At 42.3% G+C, this 26,794-nt stretch overlaps 1 protein-coding gene across 1 annotated transcript in view; it reads left to right on the forward strand.

The window, feature by feature from the left end:
• Nucleotides 1-1,946: 1,946 nt before the first annotated feature.
• LOC134441312 (uncharacterized) overlaps nucleotides 1,947-26,794 on the forward strand; it is a 139,271-nt gene continuing 114,423 nt past the window's right edge. Inside the window, exon 1 of the mRNA XM_063191582.1 lies at nucleotides 1,947-2,199. Within this exon, the coding sequence (XP_063047652.1) occupies nucleotides 2,005-2,199 (195 nt within the window). The 5' untranslated portion in view covers nucleotides 1,947-2,004. The remainder of the gene's footprint in view (nucleotides 2,200-26,794) is intronic.

Consider the following 26,794-nt stretch of genomic DNA (forward strand, 5'->3'; position numbering starts at 1 on the left):
GAATCTTTCATCTGCCATTTACACACAATAAAGTAAACTTAGGTCACCCCAGTAAGTTGCAACTTCGAACGTAGTTTGTGTGACATCTCCAAATGTGTTACTTTTCCAAGCTTGTGTGATAGGGGAGACTGGGGTAAAGTGAGCCACCCCCTTTTTCTCGAAAAAGGTGAATACATTTTAACATGTCACCACATTCTAAGGTGGTGGAAATCCTTTTCTAACACCTGTGAAAAAGGGAAGCATGTACCAAATTTGGCAAGAGAGATATTTGTGAAAATGTGTTTTTTTGCTCTTTAAGTGAATTCCATGTATATTCAAAACATGGATGATTTAGAGAAAACAAAAATAGAACAATTTCTGGTCTCATCATGTCTGAAATGTTACGTAATAAGCTACTATATGAGTGATATTTTAAGTCTTTTTGCACTTTTATGATAATTTTATGAGCATTTATTTACATAATTTTGGCATGGGGTAAGGTGAGCCTTTTGAGATGGGGTAAGATGAGCCGCTTATCCTAATGGGATTTATAATGGTTGAAAAACATGTTATGATATTTCAGCATAATCAGACAATTTCTTTCATATTAGACCCAAGTGAGTTGAGATTAATGACTTTATGCATGTTTAAGCCAATTCAAACAATAATATTAACTTTTTTTCTACATTGCACTCTGCATTGTTCACCATTGTATTCAAACAAAGCTGTAAGGGCCCACAATATGTATTTTTTGGCATAGTTCTGTTGCATTAGTTGTTTTATTTCATAGATTCATTAGTTACATTTGTTATAATAAATAAAAGTTGTTTAGCTGAGATTTTTGCCTGGGCTCAATTTACCCCAAGCAGTGGCTCACCTTACCCCATGCATGGGGTAAGATGAGCCACCTGAAAAAATATTTTTAAAAGGCAATATCATTTTAACCATGACAGTTTATCAATTAGTTTTTGCTCTAATAGTATCAGGACACTTTGAAATTTGGTATGATGTAAAAATTTTAACCAAATACGCCTTCATCGCTTAGCTGTGATGAAAAATGCAAAAAGTGGCTCATTTTACCCCAGTCTCCCCTATCGGATGCGATGCCATGTTACGGCTTGTTGGTTTGGGGTGCCTTGACATTTTTCATGAATTGAAAGGGTGCCTCGCCTAAAAAAAGGTTGAGAAACACTGATCTAGCCTATCTCCTTCTAAATTTCCCTAGACCTAAAATAAGTGAGATTATGATGCTTCGTAGGCCTACATAAAGTTACTGAAATATGATATTGTATTTTTATATTACAACATCGCCCGTTTACTTTCTTACCACTTAAGAAAAAGAGACGGTAGTGATGGTGTTTTCCCTCACTGGAGTGGTGACGGACGGCTGATGAGTCGAGACTGACATTGCACCTGTCCATTTCTCATTCATAATTCATAACTGCCATCTATTTAAACATTCCCCGTCTTAAAACATGACCTCATATGAAAGTTGTGATTCTACTTCGACATGCATGCCGTCAGTTTTTCGTTTTCATTGCGTTTTTATTGAGTTTAAGGGCAGAGTTGAAGTTAATTTTATTTTGACTTAATTTTCGGTCCGTTTCCGCCTGAGCGAACGTTCTATTTTCGCTGGGAGACTCGCTAATTTCGTTAGGTTCGGAGCTCACCTTCTTTGCTATGAAGACCTAACCCATTCTACAACATTCATCATAGAGACATATGACAAAAATAAATCAGACGTTGTGATTGGATAAGCAATGTGCGTGTACACATCTATGGGGGAAACTACACACACCTCGACTATTTTACAGTGTTGCCAGATTGGGCAGTTGCCAACTGAGCTGCTCGGCATGGCTGTGGATGGAAGTTAGCGCTTCCATGCGGTTTCTGACCACCGTTTGGGATGCAAATGGTCTGACAATCCTGGCAACACTGCAGCCTAGCTACTTACATGAGGTGCATGCATTGCACATTGACATAGGAAGGGGCTGTGTGATTGAACGTTATTGCAGAAATGTGGGCATGGGCAACCACTTTGCTGTATTCTTGAAAGGACTTCAGATTCTTGAGTTTAGTTATAAGGTAGGCCTAAGGCATGGACGTAGGCCTAAGGTGTTATTTCGAGTTTTGAAACGACAAACAGCGGTCAAATCAGGGATGGAGGAAAACAGGGGGAAACTCCTCTCGCATCGCTTGAGGATGTTGCAACAGATTAAGGTAAACTATAGTCACAGGCCACTGGACAACTATGGTACATGTATAAATATGCCTACACCTAATTTTCTGTTTTTGAAAACACTCAAGTTGTTGATTGGCGCTCCCCCTCTTACTTTCGCTTTTGAAATACATTCTGCGGAGTAACTAGCTAAGGTCGTCTAGGCAGGATGTCTAAAAATGTGCTTATTTAAGGTCCTGAAGGCAAATCATGTTCATTTTCGGCATACAACTCATTTAGGGGTAGGCCTATTCGGGTGCTGAATCCAAATCCGTATGCCGGTGTGACAGCTTATTGTGACATGCACAGGAATTCGGGAGGGGGTTAGATCATTTAGCTAATTTCCACCAAGCAGTACGGTACAGTACGGTTCAGTATCTGCCAGTTTGGTACGGAATGCTTTTTGGTGCGGTTCGGTACAGTTGTGTCTCCACTCTCCACCGAAAAAGGGATGATCAGCGAGAGGCGCGTGACAGCCAGCGCTCGGCTGGCACATCGAACACAGACAGCGAGCGGACGGTTAAGTTTTGTTGAGTAGCCTAGAGTAGAGTAGAGTAGAGTAACATTTATTGATCCCGAAGGAAATTTCAGGTGTCTAGTAGCATACATACAAAAACAAATAAATAGATTATTTCACATTAAACATTCAGATATAAAAAAGTCTCTCATTGCAATAGTAGTGATTGTTGAAGGAGGGGTGGGAGGGGGATGGGGGGGGGGGGGGGTTATGCGGTCCAGTCACCAATAGCAATCTCTTTCATTGTGTTGTTCTGAGTTGTAGAGTTAAATAGCTGGATGGCCCTGGGGACAAAGGACTTACGCAGCCTGTCAATCTTGCAGGGAATGGCGAGGAATCTGTGGCTGAACAGACTTCGCTGGTTGGCAAAGACTGAGTGCAAGGGGTGATGGTCATTGTCCATTATAGAGTCCAATCTGCCCAATGTCCTCTTTTCAGCTGTGGTACTAAGAGCCTCCAGTTCTGTACCAACAACAGAGCCTGCTTTCCTCACTAGCTTGTCCAGACGTCCAGCATCCCTCCTCCTAATGCTCCCGCCCCAGCATGCCACAGCATAAGAAAGTACACTAGCCATGACAGACTGGTAAAACATCTGGAGGAGTCTGTTGCAGACGTTAAATTATTTTAGCTTCCTCAGAAAGTAAAGCCTGCTCTGTCCTTTCTTGTAGACTGCATGTGAATTAACTGACCAGTCCAGTTTACTATCCAGATGTACCCCCAGGTATTTGTAGGTGCAGACTGTCTCCACTGTCTCCCCCTCAATAGAGACAGGCACGAGGGGTGACAGCAATGGAGGCTTTTTTTGTTTTCATATTAGTGTTACACACTTGGCTGCTTATTACACCAAACTTGACGTAACCTCTGGTAGATTCACAGTAAAATCCCTTTTTTTCTGCGCTGCTCCAGCTGCTGTGGAGTTGCGTGTGAGTTGCTAGGCAACCAGTCTGTTGCTTCCCTGCTTTCCGAGACGAGGCCAAATGTGGATCATGCTTTAATTTCACCATCACAAACTTGAAAAGCCATGAAAAAGACGCGGAAGGTAGTTTAGTTGTGCAACAGTTAAAGTAATTGGTGAAAAGTGCAACACTGCGCTGAATTCACGGGGGTTGGCTCTTGGCTGAAGTTGCGTAAAAGTTATTGCATATCGCAAAATAAATCAAAATTCCTGGAGGGCCATTTCTTTTTTTTTTTTTTTTAATCCACCCAACTTCCATTGGATTGCATCTTCCCTGTTGAGAGTTGTAGGCGACTCTTCCCTCATTATCCTCCAAACCAGATGTTTGTTTTCTCCATTTTAAAATTAATAATCAAGAGAAAGGCAGATAGCCTATGCAGGTCTATATCAGCCTGTCAGTTATGTCCGTTGCTATTTTATATTTAGGGACAAACGCAGATAATTGTCGAACCGTACCATAAACTGGTACCCCTCCTGAAGGGTAGACTACCATTTTCCAGTAGGCCGTTTGGTACCCTTTATTGGGTACGGTTCGGGAAGTTTTGTAATGGAAACGCACTTAGCGAACCGAAATGCACCATACCGTAGGCACCTGTGTGAAGTTGGCACCCCCATATGTTGAAAATCTGATTAAAAGCATTTTGGTTCGATTGTGCATCGTTTGTGCACGACTGTGCAGGCAAAATGAGCGTTTGTGCACAAACTATTGGAGGTTAATGGGGTGCTGAGTGACCTAAGTAGGGATGGGCATAATTAACCGATTAACCGATGATTGATCATTAAACATTTAGTCGAAGAAATTAATTTTCACAGACGAACCGTTAAACAAAAAAAAACAAAAAAACTTCAATGTAGGTTGTTCTGCCTTCCATTTAGTTCCATGCCTGAGTTTAGTTTCTCTCACGTAAATCCTATGGTGAATACCGCCACCTAGTGGACTTTCTCGCGGTACTGCGCCTTAAGCGCAACTCTACTTCCTGGTTAGTTGCAGCCAGTTTTTTCAAGTGTTTTCTGCCGTAAAGCCACCGGACTTCATCTCTCCCGCAATTAATATCTTTTCACACTTGAGCCTTGGACAATATAAGTCTGTAAGTGATAATTTTGTGTTGGATATTGTTTGTAACGAAATTGCATTGCTATTTTGAGGTACATTTCGATCTATTTGGCTCTAGAAATGATGTTTACTTTGCCTGGAAATGTTGGCTAATCTCATTCTACTTTCGGTTAGAACATGACAAAGTGTACTGCAATTACAATTACAAATACAGTTAATCGACAACGTCCATGATGTATCACTTGAACACCGCGCATCCAAGCCTTGTAAAAGACGGCGGTGATTCCACTCAACATAGCCTCGCCTCGATGTCTGCACCGTTATGTGCCTTCGTTGTTGGCTCACAACTTGAAGCCTCCCTCGTTTGCGCATTTCAGGTTTAACTTTTCTTGTTAATCACTTGACACTTGTGTTGTTAATAAAAACAAATCCTCAAAGAAAAACATGATGTTTTTGATGTATTTTTGTTATACAAGAGTATAGGGCATGGTGGGCCTAAATGTGTGCTGTTTTTAATATAAAAATGTTAATGGTTAACCGATTATTAATCATTAATTCTCCCGACGATCGACGAAGAAATTTTCACCGTATGCCCATCCCTAGACCTAAGGTCACCAACCTCTTAAAATGTAAATATCTTAAAGAGGGTTTGTGCACAAACGCTCATTTTGCCTGCACAATCGTGCACAAACGATGCACAATCGAACCAAAATGCTTTTAATCAGATTTTCAACATATGGGGTGCCAACTTCACACCAGTGACGTGCGGTATGGCTGGTGAGGCACTGACTTTTCCAATATCAGATTTTCAAATATATAATAGCCTACTACAGCTACAGTATAAGTACATTTTAGTAAATTTACCAAATAGGCCTACCGATAAGTTTCATATGTCATAGCTTTCTTAACATAAGGTAGGCCTACAAAATAAAACATGCTGCATGTCCGTAGAGAAAATGCTATTAGATCTCTCACTCACACTCACACTCACACACACACACACACACAGGATTCAAACAGTGGTCTCACATAAACCACACAGCAGCAATGTGGACAAACAGAAGCATCACGGCAGAGAGAGCTGGAGAGCATAACAAAGGAGAGGAGAGTTGTGGAGAGGAGAGAAGAGGAGAGGAGAGAAGAGGAGAGGAGAGGAGGAGAGGAGAGGAGGAGAGAAGAGGAGAGAGGAGGAGAGGATAGAGGAGGAGAGGAGAGGAGGAGAAGAGAGGGGAGGAGAGGAGAGGAGAGGAGAAGAGAGAAGAGGAGAGGAGAAGAGAGGAGATGGGAAAAGAGAAGAGAAGAGAAGAGAAGAGAAGAGAAGAGAGGAGAGGAGAGGAGATGGGAAAAGAGAGGAGAGGAGGAGGGGAGAGTAGTGAAGAGTGTAAGCTCCTTCACAGCCCACTGCTCTCACACACACAGGATTCAAACAGTGGTCTCACATAAACCACATCACGGCGGATGCTCAATGAAAGACACACACACACACACAGGATTCAAAACATGGTGTCATATAGACCGCTGAGCATCACGGCGAACAAACTGGTGTGAGAGCTTTTGTGATAAGCACCGGATTCTCGTGCAAATGTAGGCCTACATCTACTTGTACGAGGCTACGGCAAACGATGTGGGACAAAGGTGTGGCAGGAAGCGAATGTCAACATTTAAACAGAGATTACTAAACAAGCTTCGATATGGTCACCAAATATTTTGGGACTGTCATTTATGTTATGCCTACACTTTGGAATTAGATCAGTCTTGTAGTTACACGGGTATATTTGATTTACCTCAACGGTACTGTGGCGGAATTCATTTCCACCCTGGTCTCCGAGACTTATTGTTTCCAATGCCCCATTAGCACACTGCACCCACAAACACACATACACCTAATTGAGGCCACTTCTCTACCTGAAGATGAGACGCACCTGCAGCGAGATCTGATTGAGGGGTGTGGCCGTAAGATGGCACCGCTTGTAAGATGCTAGTTTTAAGCAGTCTCGTGTGTGGAGGACACGAGGACAGAGAGAGAGAGAGAAGCACAGAGAAGCACCAGAGCGAAGCCACCAACTTACAGCGTATGAGTACTAGCAAAAAACTACCCAATTGCCACAAAGGAAGTACACACTGGGGAAGACTCCGAAAGCGACTTGAACGCCAAAGAGAAGTCGTTGGCCGGGTCTGTTGTAGCCCAAAGGCTCCCGGACAGACACATATTCGCCACTCCAGCAAACCCGTGAGTCCGAATCATTTCCTTGTGTTGGAGTAAACGCGCTCTGAGTAACTCACCCACGCTGCAGTGGACCCCCGCTCTGCTTCACCTACAATCACACACACATGCACACACGCACATACCTCCTCCTCGCTCTGCTTCTCCTCCACATGCACATACCCCCTCCCGCCGCTGCGCGCTCTGCTAGGGGCTTCAACTCAACCACACACACGCTGCGCGCTCTGCTAGGAGCTTCACCTACAACCACACACAAATGCAAACACGCACATAACGCACTCCCCTACATCCAAACACTGATATCCTTTTCTTTTCTCCTTCACACCCACACTGACAACTTTTGTTTGAGTTTCTGGGGTTTGTCTCGCTGACGAGCGAGTTGTTGTAGGCCTATTGTTGTAACTGGCTCGGCTGGTGGTGTTTTTTGTTAAGCGTCTATTTTTTGGTTGATGTGGTAAAGATAAAGACGTGTGGCTTAATACCTTGATTTATTGTCCTTGGTTTGTTGTTCGTTTTTGTCTTATAATTTTACTTGCTGACGGAAGCTTATCATTTAATGACAGGATTTAAAGGCCTGTCTGGCGCCTGAACTTTGGCTTATTCAGTGCCCGCCCGTAAGCGCCGCTACAGTACCCTGTACTCAACTTTACAAACAGTTACAGGGCACATGAGAATCCTGTTCAGATCACAAAAGCTACCACCACACCAGACAGAATCACGGCGGATTCTCTCTCTCCCCACGGGTCTCACAAACACAGGCTTCACACACATAGGAAACACTGATCTTACCTTTAACTCGTACATCAGGTCCATGCGCCGCTCTTTTCCTTCACTTTGGCGTTGCGCATGCTAACGTTACTTAAGCCGGTGCTGTTCATCCAAAGCCACATCTTATTCGAGACGCCCCAAACGTCCAAAGCAATTTGGCATTGAATATGAATATGAGTAGCCGCGAGGATTTGTGTTTCGTGAGGCTCCTTAGTCCTTAGTAAATTGTTAAGTCGTAAAATCCCATGCGAATGGTCTTCCACACATTCTCGCCGGTTGCAAACAAGACACAGGGGAAACAAAAAATAGTTTCTGTTGTACCACTCACTTTGAAATGATCGGGTAGTTATAATCTTCTGACCGGTCACCTGCAGTAGCAAACCCTTCAGCTCTGTCGGTCCTCCACTCTTAATCACATATTTTCCCCTTGGAAATCCAACTTTGAGAATGCTATTAGTTTCGTTATGAAATCCACTTGTAGCAGTCAAAGTGAACAAGGTAGCCAACAACACCGACTGACTGTATTGTGAACTTCAGATTCGCTATGACGTAACTCAGTGTTTCTCAACAGGGGTGCCGCACGCCCCCCTCAAGGATGCCGCGGAAATGTAGCTGACAGTAAAATTGACCTAAATAAATGATGTAATATGATATGTATTTGTCTATCTAAATTAAGAAATGAATGCTTAGTCAGTGGAATCTTTCATCCACCATTTACGGACAATAAAGTCAATTTAGGTGTCCCCAGTACGGCCTACACATAGCCTCTCTGAGATAAAGCTGCAACTTTGAACGTGTGTTACTTTTCTAAGCTTGTGTGGTATCGGATGTGATACCATGTTACGGCTCGTTGGTTAGGGGTACCTTGAGATTTTTCATGAATTGAAAGGGTGCCTCGCCTAAAAACAGGTTGAGAAACACTGACGTAACTGTCCAGCAAGACTCTCAACGCCAGAAGGAGTCTGCGGCCAGGCTACTGCTCGCCTCACTACCAGGGCTGTAGTGGTCAAATTAGAGGTGGGTAAACTATGCATTTTTTGATCAGACAGACCGTGACGTGACGCGACGCGACGCGACGCAACGCGACACAGCACAAAGCGACGCAAAGCAACACTCCAAGGCCTTTCACTTTTTTTTGCAGATTTTGCATCCAAGATGTTCACCATTGACAATAAGCCTAGGGTTATCTTTTTTAAACCGTATGTGTTGTTTTTCTGTCCAGATATTGGGATGGCATCTGCTCTCTCTTTCTCCTCTCCCTGTGTCTTCAGTCTCAGATTCTGCATCTCCCTCTACTTCAGACTCCCCACTCTCCATCTCTCCTGTCCCTGTTTCTTCTCTTACTCCTCTCGCACTACCTGTTTCTTCATCTTCTATTTCCTCTTTCTCTGTTTTCTCATTCTCTGTTGGTCCTCTTTCATTTCCTCCTCTTTCCTCTTCTATCTCTATCTGATCTCCTGGTGTTTCTCATCTCCCTGTGATCTCTGCCTCATTGTAGGCCTACCGTCACTGCCTGAAAAAAAATTGAATTTAAGAGTTGTGGGGCTGAGAACACCAGTTTGCCAATTACACTGACAACATAAGCTAAAGGACCACTCATGTAGGCTATAACTACCTATGTCAGCATAAATAGCCTATACAGCATGTGTTTTGTTATATTGTTTTATATTTAGAAAATATAAGATTGCTATTTTTGTTTTACACGTGCCAATTCAATGGCTGTTTAAAAAAAATCATATATAAGCCATCATATAAATCGTATTTTTGCGGTATTTAGAATGACAATTGACCTTTTATTTGATTTGCTATTCTCATTTCACCTTGAAGCACGAGAACGTCTCGTGTTGTAAAATTATTGTTGTAAAATTACACTGGTGGCATTGCTAGCTTTCGTGATGTAGAATGACTAGCGGTGGGTGACGAGTGCAATACAAGGATAGCATGACTACGCATTAGGTAATCTGAAAGCTCGTTCTGTCATTGCCATAATTCGTCAAGTCAAACTTATTTATAAAGCACATTTAACGACTCATGTAAATTGATCTCTGTCAGTCTTACTTTGTACTTGAGGCATTTTGCTGGCATCTGAGGAAGTGGATACTGGCCTCTTCAAATATCTCCTAATAGCCATGATGATTAACTTTGAACAGGTAGGCAGGCAGGCAACTACACAACGTGTAGCGTTTACATATTCCCTGGATCCTGATTGGTGTCGCCGCCGCAGCCGAAAGGCACTGATTGGAAGGTCACATACCCGAATACAGAGCAGATGAAAATGATTCCTACTAAAGCGTTGTATGTTCAACAATATTTTTTAAATGACACCAAATTTATTTTGGATTATTCCAACGGCAGATCACAAGGCGCAGGGAACTTTGACGTGCGTAATTGCCATTAAGAGCTGCGCAAACGCTATTTAGAGGTAGGTAAACGCTATTATAGGTGGGTAAACGCTATTTCCTAAATTCCAGAGGTGCGTAAACGGCGTTTACGTGCGTTTACCCTCCACTACAGCCCTGCTCACTACTGTATCTTTCAGTGGGCGTTATACCAAAGCGTTCAGAGTAAAGAAATGATAATCACCCGTAGAAAATAGTAGAACATTATCAGGAATTGAGGGCACACCATACATACTTCTATTAAGTGTATAAAAACGTTTAATACAATATTACCAGGTTGCATTCACAGAACGAGCAAAATGGCGCATGCGCTCAAGCTTGTTAACGAGGGATTGCGCAATCCGGGGTGAGGCCAGTTCAGAGTTGCCCCAAATTCAGCGTATTCGGAGCAATTTGACATGAAATGGGCAAATATTATGATTTTGGCCAGGGAAATGATTGAAAATGAGTGAAACTGTTTAAATACTGCTCAAATGGTAGTTATGGTGCAGATGCTCGAAAACAATAGCTGTTATTGTTACTATTATTCACATTTACTGCAGCTCATCATTCTCAGGTGTGGCTGGTGAGGCCGTGCCTCCCCTGCCGTATTGGAGTGCACGTGCCTGCTTCACACACACACCGTAGGCCTACTGTACAGATGGTGTAACTTCAATCTGCTCACAACATTACCGTGCCGTGACAGCGTACCGTGATCATTACACCCTGTGGCCATTCGGAATGCGGGGGGCAGTATAGCACCGCTTTTGCAGAGCAGCGTCTGCCTGTGTTTGTGCGTCTGTTTGTGCTTCCGTGCTTGTCCGTCCCCCAGTTTTAGTAGTAGTAGAAATACAGTCAGCAAATTGCATGTTTTATTTAGCATTGGGCATTTGATAGGGCATTTGATAATAACACAAGTGTGAGCCCTAAACAAGACCACCATGTGAATTTAAACTCGACTTTTTTTCTGTCTTGCATTCACCGTCTCCCAATCCGTCCCTAACTTATTTCGGCACTATTCAAGCCAGGAACGGGTATCCTCAGGATACAGAGTTTGCATACCTACAATTTGAACCGGTAAAGACAATTAAAACCGAGTCAATCAGACAGGAACACCATTGTAATTAAGTGTGTCCCGTAACGCCAGCATGAGAGAGATCGAATTTTAAATTTGGCGATGACATTCTGTCTTCAAAACTGGCATCGGCCGCTTCCAATTTAGGACCACCATTAGGCCTATTCAACCGTTTCCACAACCTCACTGATCACAGTTGCGTCATCTCTAACGCCAGGGCTAAGAATAACGAAAATAGCAAAAAAGAGTAGGCTAATAAATCGTAATGGAGAGACTGAGGAGACATGAAATCAAGCGGCGGAGTTCGGACCATTTTGAGTGGACCGATGTCGCTTGCTTTGTGTAGCCCTATCAAGCAAGCCTGTCTCGTACATGTCCTAAACTTGTCCTAAACAAAAACACAGCATTTGTATGAAAATGTGCTGGGTGACCACACTGCCTAGGCCTATCCAGATGCACGTATAGCAACAATGAGAAAGAGAGGGAGAGACGGAGAGAGAGAGCGATTAGCGGCGTATCTCTGTGTGTGTGTGTAGTGTGTGTGTGTGTCGGGGAACATTTGAAGTGAAAAAACAACCCTCCCCCACTTCAGCATCAGATGTTGGTGGTCTACAAGTCAATCCTTGTTTACCCGATCTTGTAGCCTAGTATTCATGAAGTTCATAAAGCCATAATATCGGTAGCCTATTATAGGCTAAGATATCAAAAATCCCTCCGCAAATTTCTGCATTGCCTGAGTTCATAGGCTAAAACAACTTTATTTAGGCCTGACTTATTTAGCTTACTTTATTAGCATTATTTAGGCCTATTATCGTATTTAGGCTTTAACGTAGGCCTATTTTACAAAATATCCAAAGAAGGAAAAGAAAAGACAGACAAGTTGAGGCTTACTGATCGAAGCCTATTACAGCAAATCGAACATGTGCTTTATGAACACACTAGCCTGAAGGCAAACATCTTCTTGGCACGATTGAGATAACCAGGCCATGCCAGGAATTCAACTACCTGGGCACACACTAAAATACTGACAGACTACAATTGCTTGGATCTTCAGTGGGTTTCGTGGGTCCGGGGGGATGGGTGGTGATGGCACGCTTGATGTATTTTTTCCCCCTGCATGCATGTTGTAACCAAGTGGCAAGGCTAGGAGCAGTTTTACATTTTAAATTGTCAAAGTTTCTCTTACTTCAAAACAAGACTACGCCACCCTGGGAGAATATTAGGAACTGCAGCCCAGAGACTGCACAAGAACCACAGGTTTAATCCCCACACAAGTTCTATTGCATTTAAAAGAGTAGACGTGGATTCCGTAACAAAAATATATTTATTGACAATTCACATTTAGACATTAAAATCAGTTGGATGTTCCCCCATCACACACACCCACACACACACACACACACGCGCGCTCGCTCCCATGCACAGGCCCACACACACCGATATACACAAGTCTGGGTACTACGATGTCCAACCCAGGGCAGGTGCAAATATGCAGTCAGCAAACATATTATTAACAATACCCAGTCTGAGGAATGTTCAACAAATGCAGTTTACAAAATGTACCATGGCCTCATTCATGAGGAAAAATACATGCAGCATGCAGATTGTGAATCACACTGTGGATGAGCACCGCAAACAGGAGGTGTAGGACTAAGAACTAAAATAAACAAACACACAAACACCAACAAAATAAAAGAAAATACATGGTTAACTGCAAATGTATTCCACTGACTAAGTTTGCAGTCAAGGAGTTGCTGCTGATGTAGAGGCTAGTAGGCCGTGCTCTCACCACGACACATTTCACAAGACGCTCACTCATTCAGTCTACAGCATTCACGCACACATGTATTTCTCACATTTACTGAACGCGGTCACAGGCAGGCGTCACACGCTCCGGTTGTGGCTAGAACTAGAAGCAACGCACGGTGTTCTGTACGGCGCCTCCTCGCAGAATGCTGTTTTCGCGATTAAAATAAACTTTTCAGTGTGATGACAACCATCACACCTATTGTATAGCTCATTTGAAAGAGGAGGTTGTCGTCTTCAAAATAAGACCAACTAGAATTGCGGTGGTTAATGTATGGGTTGATTGATTAAATCAAATAGGTAACAGTATTCCGAACACATCTGACCAAATAAGTAACAGTACTCCGTACAACTTCATTACATTAAAACGGTGCACTACCAATGGTTTTCATGACCGATCTAATGTGTATGTGTTTGTGAAGTGCTAAACTAATTGTTATTCGTTCCATGAAGAGTTTAAGTGAATATAACACGGTAAAAATAACATAGCAACCGCGTATGGAAGTGCCGTTCTTGGCTGCAATGTAGCTTGTTGCAACAAGGTTGCAACAAGCTACTTCCGGCTAGCATGCATGTTGCTTTCAAAGTTATCTTCACCGTGTTGTAGTCATTCAAACTCTGTTTTGAAGGGATAGTTTGACAACAAACAAACACACCAACATTATAATTGCATGAAAACCATTGCTAATGCAGCATTTTAAGGTAAATCAGATGTACGGAATACTGTTACTTATTTGTTCAGGCCGACGGAAGCTAGCGGCTCATGGCTAACCGGCACTTGGCACAATTAATCAATCCATACATTAACCACAATGCTCCACTGTAAGTCGATGTGGTCTTATTTTGAAGACGACAACCTCCTCTTTCACATGAGCCATTCAATACGTGTGATGGTTGCCATCACACCGAATGGCATTGTTTTGATTGCGGAAACGCCATTCTCCGAGGTGGCGCTGTACGGAACACTGTGCGTTCTAGCCCACAACGATGAACCACCGACCCGCTCTGTTGCAGAACCAGTGCGTTGCGCGCAATTCAAGGCGAAACAAGCGGGAACAAAGCAGCAACAATCATGGAGATGACTTGGCCCACAGCTACATCAGCACGCCTACAAACAGAGTACAACTTCAATGTAAATGGGCATTTACACCATTTCTGACAAAGAGAAGGGGGGGGGGGTGTTACAAGCTTATTCTCACATTCAGATGTAACGTAGGAGAGGCACACATTACAGACCATCGCGCAGGTGGAGATTCGCATACCCAGGCTACAACAATAAAACACCAATTTAGAACCAAGCCCGTACATGAAGCGCCAAGCAACTATAATGGCATCGTGGGGGGGTGCCTACCTGAACCAGCAGGAAAGGAGCTCAAAGTGATACACGATGAGCAGTGCAACAACCAGGCGTGTAGATGCAACAGGTGGATGGGTGATCTTGCCCATGGCGGAGCGCGTTAATACACCAAACTACACTCCACAGCAGACAGCCCACGACTCGCTGGAAAAGCCCGTTTACCGGTCACAATTCCTCGTGGCTTCTCCATGAATGGAGTAGGAAACGCATGCCGCTCATCCACAATACTGCCAGCTTCGAAAATGCCGGCGTCCCAGCTGGAATTAAATCAGCTGGGTTTGATCAGCTGACTAATCAGCTGACCCAGACGTAGAACGCCCGGCACTTGATTAGGGCAAGATCACCACCTTGCTACATGCACGCGGACACACAGGGTCGGGACATTCACCCAATACCATGAGCAAATGACTGAGTGCGGCTAAATATGCCTGATGCATAGCGTAGCCTAATTATTCACACATCACGTCAAGTCACAAATTAGTAGTCTCTTGCAGTTGACCTATGCCAAATTAACGTCCTTCCTGTAGGCTGCACTAATTCAAACAGGTAGAGAAGTCGGCTTAGCCTATAGCCAAAGTCTATAAAATGTAGTCTGTAAATGTTTTTGTAATTTCCAATTATCTAGGCTATGTTTACGATAACGATTTGTTGCGCTATGACGGTGCTCAAGACAATTTGGATCATAGTGATCTCAAGTGCTCCCATTAAAGTGATACTGTCCCATTTTTGGAAATAAGCTTATTTTACGCCTCCCCTTGAGTTAAATAATAGGGTTTTACCGTTGCCCTGTACTTTCAACCGTTCTCTGGGTACGGCAGTGCAAATTTTTACCTCCATGCTAGCAGTTAACATTGAGTCCTATGAGACCAGCTGGCGGCTAACTGGTCTCATAGGACTCAATGTTAACTGCTAGCTTGGAGGTAAAATTTGCACTGCCATACTCAGAGAACGGTTGAAAGTACAGGAGAAAGGTACAACTCAAGTATTTAACTCAAGGGGAGGTTTAATATGAGGTTATTTCCAAAAATGGGACAGTATCCCTTTAAAAAACGGCTGGGATGTTACACTGGGAAGACCGCCGTCTTCTCTTTGCTGCCTAAATTGTAACAGTTTAAATGCCTCATCTCCAAGCAGCACAATCGAAACTATTGGCTATCTAGCTTGTGAGTTTGGCTGGTATTCAACAAGACGAGTCAATTGGAATTAGGTCTTGTGAAGAGTGGAAAGAGCTTCGTTACAGGCTACGTCGCGTGTGTGTGTGGGCGAGAGAGGGAGAGAGAGAGCGAGAGAAAGAACTTTTCCCCCACTTGTCCCCCACCCATCGCACAACGTGAAAGTTGAAATGTGTGTAGCCTATGCTTAAATAGGCCTACTGCCTAAACTGTAACAGTTTAATTGCGTGCTCTCCAAACAGAGAGTGTGTGTGTGTGTGTGTGTGTGTGTGTGTGTGTGTGTGTGTGTGTGTGTGTGTGTGTGTGTGTGTGTGTGTGTGCGCGTGTGTGGGCGAGAGAGGGAGAGAGAGAGAGCGAGAGAGAGAGAGAGAGGCGCTTCCCCGCAGAAAGAGCAAGGCAATGTCTCCAAATATTAGACAAATGCAGCTTATTTTAGTTACTGTAAGTAGACATCAGGGAAGTATTTTGCTTAATAACAACGCCGACCTGATTGGTTCATATAGCTCTGAATAGCCACAGAAGGCTAGGCTATATTTTAATGGGTTTACGCACGCGAGGTCATCTACAGTCCCAGGAAAAAGTTTGTACACCCTTTGGAATATCTTACATTTCTGTCAAAATTGATCACAAAACATGGTCTGATCTTCCCGGAAATCTCAAGAAGGAACAATCAGAGTCTGCTTTCATTAATTCCACCCAAACATTTACATGTTATCATATTTTTAATGGTCATAAGGCCATAACATTCACAGGAGAGCAGGGCATAAGTAAGTACACCCTTGCATTAAGTAGGTTTTAACCCTCAGTTAGTTGCAATATCATCAACCAGACTTGTCCTGTAGTTGCAGATCAGATTAACAAAACAATCTGTTTGTATCTTGTCTCCCTCTTCTTTAGAGAACTGCCTCTCGTCAGCAAGGTTTGTGGGATGTCTGGAGTGCATAGCTTTCTTGACTTCATGCCATATAATCTCAATAGTTTTTTGTCAGGGCTTTGACTGGGCTATTCCAGAATGTGTATTTCATTATTATGAAGCCATTCTAAAGTCGATTTGCTTCTAAAGTATGGGTTGTTGTCACATTTCAGGACCCATACCCTTGTGTGCTTCAACTGTGTGACAGACTTCCTCACGTTTTTTTCTGTAAAATATCACAATAAACTTGAGTTCATTGTTCCACTGATAATAGCAAACTGTCAAGGGCCTGAGGCAGCAAGGTAGCCGCATATAATGATGCTCCCGCCACCATACTCAGAAGAGGAGATGTAACCAAGAATAGCTAAAAATGGGATTCATTCTGCCAATCTAAAATGAATGGGGTTTCTGTCCAAAAAAATATTGCTGCACCTTTGAGGTTTGCGAAAAAGCATTTATATGCTTCATAAAATTACTGCTATATTATGTAGACCAACGTTGAAACCAAAGTGGAATTGTTCAGGGGAACACACAATGTCATGCTTGGAGGAGAACTGGAGAACCACACCTTCAACAAAACATCATCTCCACCTTTGAGTATGGTGGTGGGAGCATCATTATATGCGGCTACCTTGCTGCCTCAGGCCCTTGACAGTTTGCTATTATCAGTGGAACAATGAACTCAGAAGTTTATCGAGATATTTTACAGAAAAAAGTGAGGTAGTCTGTCACACAGTTGAAGCACACAAGAGGATTGGTGCTGAAATGTGACAACAACCCATACTTTAGAAGCAAATCGACTTTAGAATGGCTTCATAATAATGAAATACACATTCTGAAATAGCCCAGTCAAAGCCCTGACAAAAAACAAATGAGATTATATGGCATGAAGTCAAGAAAGCTATGCACTCCAGACATCCCACAAACCTTGCTGACGAGAGGCAGTTTTCTAAAGAAGAGGGGAACAAGATATCCAGATTGTTTTGTTAATCTGATCTGCAACTAAGGAAACATCTGGTTGAGATTATAATGACTAACTTAGGGTTAAAACCGATTGAATGCAAGGGTGTACTTACTTATGCCTTGCTGTCCTGTGTATGTTTACATCTTATGGCCAATGAAAATATGAAAACTTGTAAATGTTTGGGTTGACTTAGTCAAAGCAGACTCTGGTTATTCCTTCTTGTGATTTCCGGGAAGATCAGACCATGTTTTATGACCAATTTTGACAGAAAGGTAAGAAATGTCAAAGGGTGTACAAACTTTTTCCTGGGACTGTAACTGTGGTCACGCCACAGAAAAAAGAAAATTCATTACGTTATTTATTCTTTTTATGACTCTTCCTACTTCCTGGAGGTGTTCTCATACAATTTATAGGCATGTTGTTATCCGCTGAATCGGTGCGTGCTGGTGAATATGAGCATATATTAATATGGAGGACGAGTAATATTTCATAAGCATATTTTAGTTCATATCTTATGTAATTCATTCTGCAAAAATGAGTATATTTTTCTCTCAAAAAATGACATTGGTTTCAATGAGGGCACTCTTGTTCTGGCAGGGCTTTTCGGCACGACAGTCACATTCAGGCTACCACAATACAATGAGCACAAAAATGACTGAGTACGCGCCTTTCAATGGGCGGCTAAATATGCCTGTTGCATAGCGTAATTAGCCTATTCACACATCACGTCAAGTCACAAATTAGTAGTCCCTTGCAGTTGACCTATGCCAAATTAACGTCCTCTCCTATATGAACACGCGAGTGTGTGTGTGTGTGAGTGAGAGAGAGAGGGAGAGAGAGAGAGAAAGAGAGAGAAAGAGAGAGAGAGAATCCCTGGCTGCGCAGACATTGTTTAGTTTAAAAATGTTTTGGCATAGGCATAGTTTTTGGGCATAATTTAATGGCATAGGCCTACACTACACTCGGTGCATTGATTAGTCATAGCAAACAGCAAAAAATGCAGGTGAGGATGTGACATCTGACACGTGACATCTGTTCTGTTGGTTATGGCTACCAGAGTTCCGCATGTGTGCGCCTGTCCTTCCCTCACACCCGACAGTTGCTTACACTTAATTTGAGCACGAAAACAGCAATATCAATCGCTTGCTAATTTTTGCCAATGTGACAACATTAAATTCATTAGGGAAGTGTAGGTTAGGTTATCGCCCCAGCTGTTGGCGATGTAAGATAAATAGCCAACGCTTAAACGCTCAAACGCTTAAACGCGGCGCTGTAGGTTACTGCGGTGAGGTTTAGGCCCCCTATTGCACTCCGTAATTTTTACCAAACGAAAAAAGTATCCACATCCAGAAAACAAGTTTGAAGTTGCAATATTAGACGTTTCAAATCTTGCGATGCGAGAATCGGTATAGGGGCTTGTGGCTACACTCAATTTTGTCAGAGCTTGCACATTAATGGCAATTCATCCGATCATCATTAAAAAAAAAGAAAATTCATTAGGCTATTTATTCTTTTTATGACTCTTCCTACTTCCTGGAGGTGTTCTCACACAATTTAATTAGGCATGTGTTATCCGCTGAATCGGTGCGTGCTGGTGAATATGAGCATATATTAATATGCCGTCAACATCGTCTAAAATATTCCATATGGTAATAATTGTTGCCTACACATTTGTGCTTCTTCACCACTCTGCTCTGTGCTATGGTTATCTGATATGAACAAGAGAGAGTGAGAGAGAGAAAGAGAGAGAGAGAGTGTGTGTGTATGTGTATGTGTGCGTGTGCGCACGCCCGTGTGTGTGCGCGTGAGTGTATGTGTATTGTGTGTATGCAAGAGAAAGTGTGTGTGTGTGAGAGAGAGAGAGAGAGAGAGAGAGAGAGAGAGAGACAGAGAGAGAGAGAGAGAGAGATATCATATTTATACAGTTTTTTTTTTTTTAAATCCTTCTGGATTATGGGTTCTTGGGTCCTTGATCTGTCGTTACAAACCTGAACATGCGCTACCACGTGGTAAAGCGTATAGCGAGCGCTCCCAAGTATAGCAAGCGCTCCCAAGTATAGCGAGCGCTCCCAAGTGCCACCTGGCGGTCGTTTGGGTACACTGCAGCTAGGCCCGGTACGTACCGAGGTGGATGATGTGGCATTACCTCGGTAAAGGGTGTGCATTGTAGGGGGACCGACTGTACTGTACTTTAGTGGCATGTGGCATGTGTCAGTGACATGCGGAAGTGCCGCAGTGACATGTCCATTGATTTTATATTAACCACAGACTTATACTAATTATTATCAATAAGTGTAATACTATTTATTAATAAAAAGTATTATTTTTAATTATTTATGTATTCTAGGTCTGTAATTACAACAGTTAACGGGCATGTCAAGCGCCGTCACAGTTGGCATGTCACCTTGGTTACTATGGTTACAGTCAGAGATGTAGGCCTATAGTCAAAGATTCTTTAAGTACAGTATATAGAGATATGCCAACATAATAGGTTTCTATGGGCACCTAACGTGACCAGGTTCCGGTATGCCTAAAGGGGCGTGTCATAATGCTCCTAGCATTGAATAGAACAGTCCTTAGGTCTGCCTAAAGGGGGATTTCCCCCCCACGATAGAACCCGGAAACAATGGGCCAATGGAACCTCTCTCTCTCTACTCTCTCTGCTATAGTAACGAAGTAAAAGTAACGTAGGCCCTACTGTACTTAATAATAATAATAATAATAATAATAATAATAATAATAATAATGCATTTTATTTAAAAGCGCCTTTCAAAACTCAAGGACACTGTACAGAGAGAAACAAAAATAAAAACAAGACACATAAACAGAATTTTAAACAAAAATAAATAAATGAATATGATTTTTTTTGAAAAATGAAATAAAATAAAATAAAACAGAGTTTAAGAGTCATATAGAAAAGGCTATCTGAAACAGATGGGTTTTTAGCCTGGATTTGAAGAGAGGCAAAGAGTCAATATTGCGGATGTCAGGGGGAAGGGCATTCCACAGCTTAGGAGCAGAGCAGCTAAAAGCTCTATTCCCCATGGAATTAAGACGGGCAGAGGGGACAGAGAGGAGAGGAACGGAGGGGGCGGGAGGGAACAGCAATGTGAATAAGATTAGATAGATAAGGGGGAGCAAGATTGTGGATAGCCTTGAAGGTGTGGAGAAGTATTTTAAAATGAATTCTATATTTGATAGGGAGCCAGTGGAGATGTTGCAGTGCAGGGGTAATATGGTGACAGGAAGGGGTTTTAGTAATGATGCGGGCAGCTGAGTTCTGGACCAGTTGGAGCTTGTGGAGAGATTTTTGAGGGAGACCAAAGAGGAGAGAATTACAGTAATCAATGTGGGAGGTGACAAGACTGTGTACAAGAATGGAGGTAGAATGGGAAGTGAGAGAGGGTCGGAGACGGTTAATGTTGCGTAGGTGGAAATAAGCAGACCCTGTGATGTTGTTAATGTGGGAGAGGAAGGATAGAGAGCCATCAAGCATGACGCCCAGACTCTTAACTTGAGGGGAGGGGGAGACAGCAGAGTTATCAATAGAGAAGGAAAAACTATCTGCTTATATATACTTATTATATATACTTATATTATACTTAAGTACTAAACTGCAGTATCTGTACTTTTTTGATTAATATTTTTTTCCTCATACTTGTACTTTAACTGCACTACATTTTTCTGATGAAATTAATACTTTTACTCCGATATATTTTTCATGTGCTGCTTTCGTTACTCGTTACTCGTTTCGTCATCACCAGATATGATGGAACGTGTTCACGGTCAGTGGGCGATGCAATGGTAGGGAAATAAAAGCAGATCGCATTCTCTCGCATGTCTTTTGGCGCGGTCAGTGACGCTCAGTTGGCATTGACACTGGCATGTTGGCAAGATGGATGAGGTAGACGAGGTATCGCCATCTACATCAACGACACCAACCACCTCACATTGCGGCGAGGAGGAGGAGGATGACGGCTGCCATCCCTGGCCCTATTTAGATTCAATGTTCTCCTTTGAGGGACAAAAAGAGAATTCATTTAATTAATTGATTTGATTATTTTTTATGTGCACTTCTGACTTTTGTTTTTTTTTAATGATACTTGAAGCAGAACGAGCTGGTTGGAAGCACTGTTTTAAGCAGTAAAACTACTGCCCTACGTTTTCTTAAAAACTGAACTTGTGTTACAAAGGTTTTTTAATAACAAACCATAATGGTATTTGCACTTCATAAGAGACTTATTGTACAGAGCTCTAATAAACCAAATGATATTCAAACTTTTGACTGACTTTTTTCCCCCCATTTTTTTTTAATGTAGTACTTTTACTTCTACTTCTACATTTTACTCAAGTAGCAAAACTTGCAATACTTCTACTTGCTTTACTTAAGTACAACACATTTTGAATACTTTTGTCCTTCTACTTGAGTAAGGTAAGGAAAGGTTACTTTTGACTTTTACTCAAGTCATTTGACAAGATGATACTGGTACTTCTACTCCACTACTTTTCTCCAGTACTTTATACGTCTCTGGTTACAGTGGCTACTACGACGTCAAACTGTGCCTAACACTAAACTTATTCCTAAACCTAACCTGTCAGTGAAAAATATGTGTGTAAACCAACCGAACTGTGCCTAAACCAAAACTAATTCCTAAACCTAACCTGTCGGTGGAAAAATGGGTTTTAGTTGCATGCCAGTGATGCCACTTCCGCATGTCGATGTCGACTGTGCCTAAACCAAACTCATTCCTAAACCTAACCTGTCAGTGAAAAATGTGTGTACACCAACCTATAAACATGCCGAACTGTGCCTAAACCAAAACTCATTCCTAAACCTAACCTGTTAGTGGAAAAATGTGTTTTATAATAGCATGCCACTGATGCCACTTCACTTCCGCATGTCACTGGCACATGCCACTGAATGATCTAACTCCTACTGAGGAATTCTCATCCACATGTACCGGTAGCCTACATCTGCTGGGACTCTCTAATTCAACGCCCTTTCGGTACGGCTTGTGTCATACGACCCTAACCCTAACCTTAACCCTAAACCTAACCCTAACCCTAAATTGCTTGTTTGAAATGTTTGATTACCATGTGACATACCACGTAGGCTAAGTGCAGAAAGGGCGTCAAACTAGTGGGTCCCACATCGGCTTGTACAAGGCTACGGCAAGCGATGTGGGACAAATGGCAGGAACTGAATGTAGAGTAGAGTAGTAGAGTAGAGTAACTTTATTAATCCCCAGGGGGAAATTCAGGTATCCAGTAACTTACATAAATACACAAATAAACAAATGCCCACATGGACATTTCAAGACACAAATAACACAGGAATAGTCAGGGAGGTGAAAATAAAACTAAAAATAGTAAAGATAAAGAATGTGAAAAAGTATATGTAAAAAAAATAAAAAAATAAAATAAAATTGTAAAAAGGTAATTGTGCAAAAAGACATTCTGTAAGTTGGGATAGACCATGTGCAGAAAACATACTCTGTCAGTTAAGGTAGACAGTCTTAACATGACCAGTGTTTACAGATACATCTATGATATAGTATAGTGTGTAGAAGTAGGCAGTGTACAGAGTATGATAGGGGTGAAGGTGTCTCACAATGTCACAGTAAAGTACAGGTAAGTGTACAACCCCACGCCCACGCCCACGCCCACGCCCACGCCCACACTCATGCACGCGCGCGCACACACACACACACACACACACACACACACACACACACACACACACACACACACACACACACACACACACACACACACACACACACACACACACACACACACACACAGAGGTTCCCAGTAACTGGGCCAGCTCTGCCAGTTCATAGTCTTTGCTTGTGGTAAGCAGGAAAATAAGTATGTCCAGTGGTAAAGAGTCAAAAGTTCCTTAAAAGTGCAGTGATTGGACAGCACACCCACACACACAACACACACAACACACACACACACACATCAACATAAACAGAGATTAGACAATCTTCAATATGGTCAGCAAGTGTTTTGGGACATTTAAGTTATGCCTACACTTTGGAATTAGATCAGAGTCTTGTTACACAGGTAGGCCTATATTTGATTTACCTCAACTGTACCCTGTACTTAACTTTACTCGGTCTACCCTACAAGCAGATACAGGGCGGATGAGAATCCGGTGCATATCACAAAAGCTGCCACACCGGATGCAAAAATGTACCGAAATGCCTCAAACGGGCAAAATCTAATATGGCCGCCACCACCATGTTAAAATCATGCAATCACTTTTCTTCTGGACTAAACAAGGTATAAATTAGAAAAGAGCACTCATATTTTTGATTTAAGAGCAGATTGGAAGAAAATGCTTATGTCATTGGCTGGCAGCCATTTTAAAAGCAGAGAGCCTCATATTGTCAGCGATTTTTAACAGTTTTATTAATCTTTCAAGATCTACAGAAAATAATGCTATATGTCTCTGTGAATACAAATACTACAGAAAACTGCACTGAACTGTCTACTTTCACCTGAAAAAAAGAAGTTTGTGTCTACCTTTTTCCATTCTTTAGTTATGGGCAGTAGAACATGGGATGACACCACAAAAAAGCACTGGTTTTTGACCCCCATATCTTTGCTTTAAGAACAAAGTCTCTTTGATAGTGTTCATGTTTGATATGCAACATTTTCAGGGGCTTGAAGAGTAGGCCTATAACAAAAGGGCATTGCGTATGCATTCAACCACTGAGCTTTTTTTTCCCCCTTACTAACTATGAATCAAGCGAAAGGGAGTTTTTCCTCACCCCTGATGCCACCAGGGGCCGCACCTGAGCGCCCAATCTCTGTGTGACTATCTATGACTTATGATAGGCCCAGCCACTATGGACCTTACACATCTAAGAATCCTGGTCCTAACCTACGCTGACCTTATGACTCTACATTCTCTGTCTATCTCTTCTTCCTCTGCCTTCCTGCTTTTTCTGCCTCTCCTCTATACCTCTCCTTTTAAATCTATCTCTAACAATGTTTTTTTTCCCCATTTGTTAAGCACTTTGAGTTACATGCCTTGTATGACACAGTGCTATACAAATACAATTATTATTATTATTATTATTATTATTAATCGAATAGTTGGCTGTGTTCACGGCATTATGTTTAAAAAGTAACCACTGTCTTAAAAGTAACCACCTGCATATCATCATGCCCCCTTAATGTCTGTGCTTTTGTCTGTAAGCCCACTCGAGCAGCAAACACCAGAATGAGAATCATTTCAGAATCGTTCATTTTCAACTCTGAGACCAACGTGTGCTTGGGCTGCATTAAGCCAGCCAGCCTCCAACTTGCCTGGACGACGGCTTATTTAAGCATGCGCTGGGCTATTTTTAAAAGCAACAGCATAGCCAACAAAACAGCTTCCACCTACGAGTGTTGCATTCCATTATAGGGCGCTAGTAGCCTAGGCTATAACATCGGGGCCATTGGTTGCAGGCAACTTTGTCAAGATGTCAAAAAATATGCCGATAGCTAGCTAACAAATCTGACAAGAAAAGTTGGGGTAGTCCATCACGGGATCATCACCCCCTGAAAACACGAACGTAAAGAATTGAGAAACAGCACAACGTGGCAAATAGCTGGTGAAGCTGACATTTGTGATCTTTCTCCGATCAACAGGTCCAGCTCAAACAGTAGCCTAACAGTTTAATAGTATGAGCGAACTGCCTCTACTGTAGCATAACGACAGACGTGACCACTTCAGAGACGCCCCTTCGCGTTATTTAGATGAAACATGTTCTACACATTTGATTGACATAGGCTACTATGCTTAGTTTACAGATGATAACAAAAAAAAAGACGCTTAATGTTTACTTCAAACCGGCCGGAATGAATGGGCGATGTGTTGGTCAGGTTCGGTTCAAAAAGCCAACATTTTCATGTGCTGCCCAAATCTTGTTATCAAGAAGAATGATTCTTCCTCAATTCGTCACATTTCATTGCAGCGGTCGGCAAATGAGGAGGGGCACCATGCAATTCACCACGTAATTCAAATAGTCAATTTCTTCAGGGTGTCAAATAACTAGGTTCAGTGTTTCCCATACATTGAGGAAACTATGGCGGGCCGCCATAGTTTAAATATGGCCGCCATAGTTTCCGAAAATGTAAAAAAAAAAAAAAAATACTTTTTAAATTTTTTTTTTTACGATTTCCGTTTTTGTTAAAAACGATTTGAATTACGATTTCCTTCGCATTTTCCTCCTGGAGTAAATACATCCTATAGAGAAAACCACAAGTGCTTGAAAGACAGAGGGATCAAAAGCCTAGTCAAGTTGTTGTAGTTAACTTGGATTTGGGAGCAATAAAAAAAACCTTCAGAGAAGGGACAGTTGGGATGAGTTTACTAACACTCCCCAGGCTTTGTTTTACAGTTGGAGGAATTTTGGGAGGAATTTTGAAAAACTGGCCCTGTGACCAGCACCCCTCATGTAGAATGTGTACGCCTATGTGTGTGGGGAAAAAGGCATAGCCTACCCTCTTAGACCCTTTTTGTTTATGCGTTAACAATTTCACAGTAGTCTTAAATTCTTATCTCTGCTCCTATTTTGTTTTATTGTTTTTTTCATTACGTAGACCCCTGCATGTGTATTATGTAGCCTTATTTCTCAAAATATAAATGGCTGAAATGTAGGCCTAGGCCTATAGTTTCTCCATGCGCCAATGTCATACTGTACTCATTGTTTTGCCATTTTGCATTAACACTGCATGAATACAACCCCCCCCCCCCCAAAAAAAAAGCCCGCTTGAAAAGAATAATACAAGCATGTATTCTGTAGATTGCCAGATGAGTCAGACTTAAATAATAAAAACTAAAGGTATAAATAAATTAATTAATTAAAAAATCAGTGCCCATTGACCCTGGCACCGCAGATCCATACCAGGGCACGTGCCCGGGTAAAAATGGTCTAATGACGCCGATGTAGACTATAGAAGGGGGCTCAGCATGCAGGAGGAAAAGACAGTCTGTCTGTTCTCTTCTGTTGGTAGAATTGTGCAAGTATAGACTTTAAATTGACCTTGTTAAACTATACTAGAGTTAGGCCTATATTAACCCCATCGCACCGGACGCATCATATTTGTTTCATCAAATTCAAAGCCCTCTCCCCGCTGACACATAAAAAAATCGATCTCAAAAACATCCTGCGTGTCCATTGAAGTGAATCACTGACTTGTATACTATCACTGGACAGCGTAGTTCGATAGAACTCCATTCAACGGTTTTGAAGCAACCGGGACTGATTTACTTCCGCCCCAAAAATACGGAAATATAATAATCACCTTGACAACATTGAGCTACATTGCTGATAGGTCGACATCGCTGACAGCGCCGGCCAATCCACAAACAGCCACTTCAAGACATGTCCCGCCCCTCCCACCCGAATA

Source organism: Engraulis encrasicolus, chromosome 24 (genome assembly GCF_034702125.1).
Source record: "Engraulis encrasicolus isolate BLACKSEA-1 chromosome 24, IST_EnEncr_1.0, whole genome shotgun sequence".
Classification (NCBI taxonomy): Eukaryota; Metazoa; Chordata; class Actinopteri; order Clupeiformes; family Engraulidae; genus Engraulis; species Engraulis encrasicolus.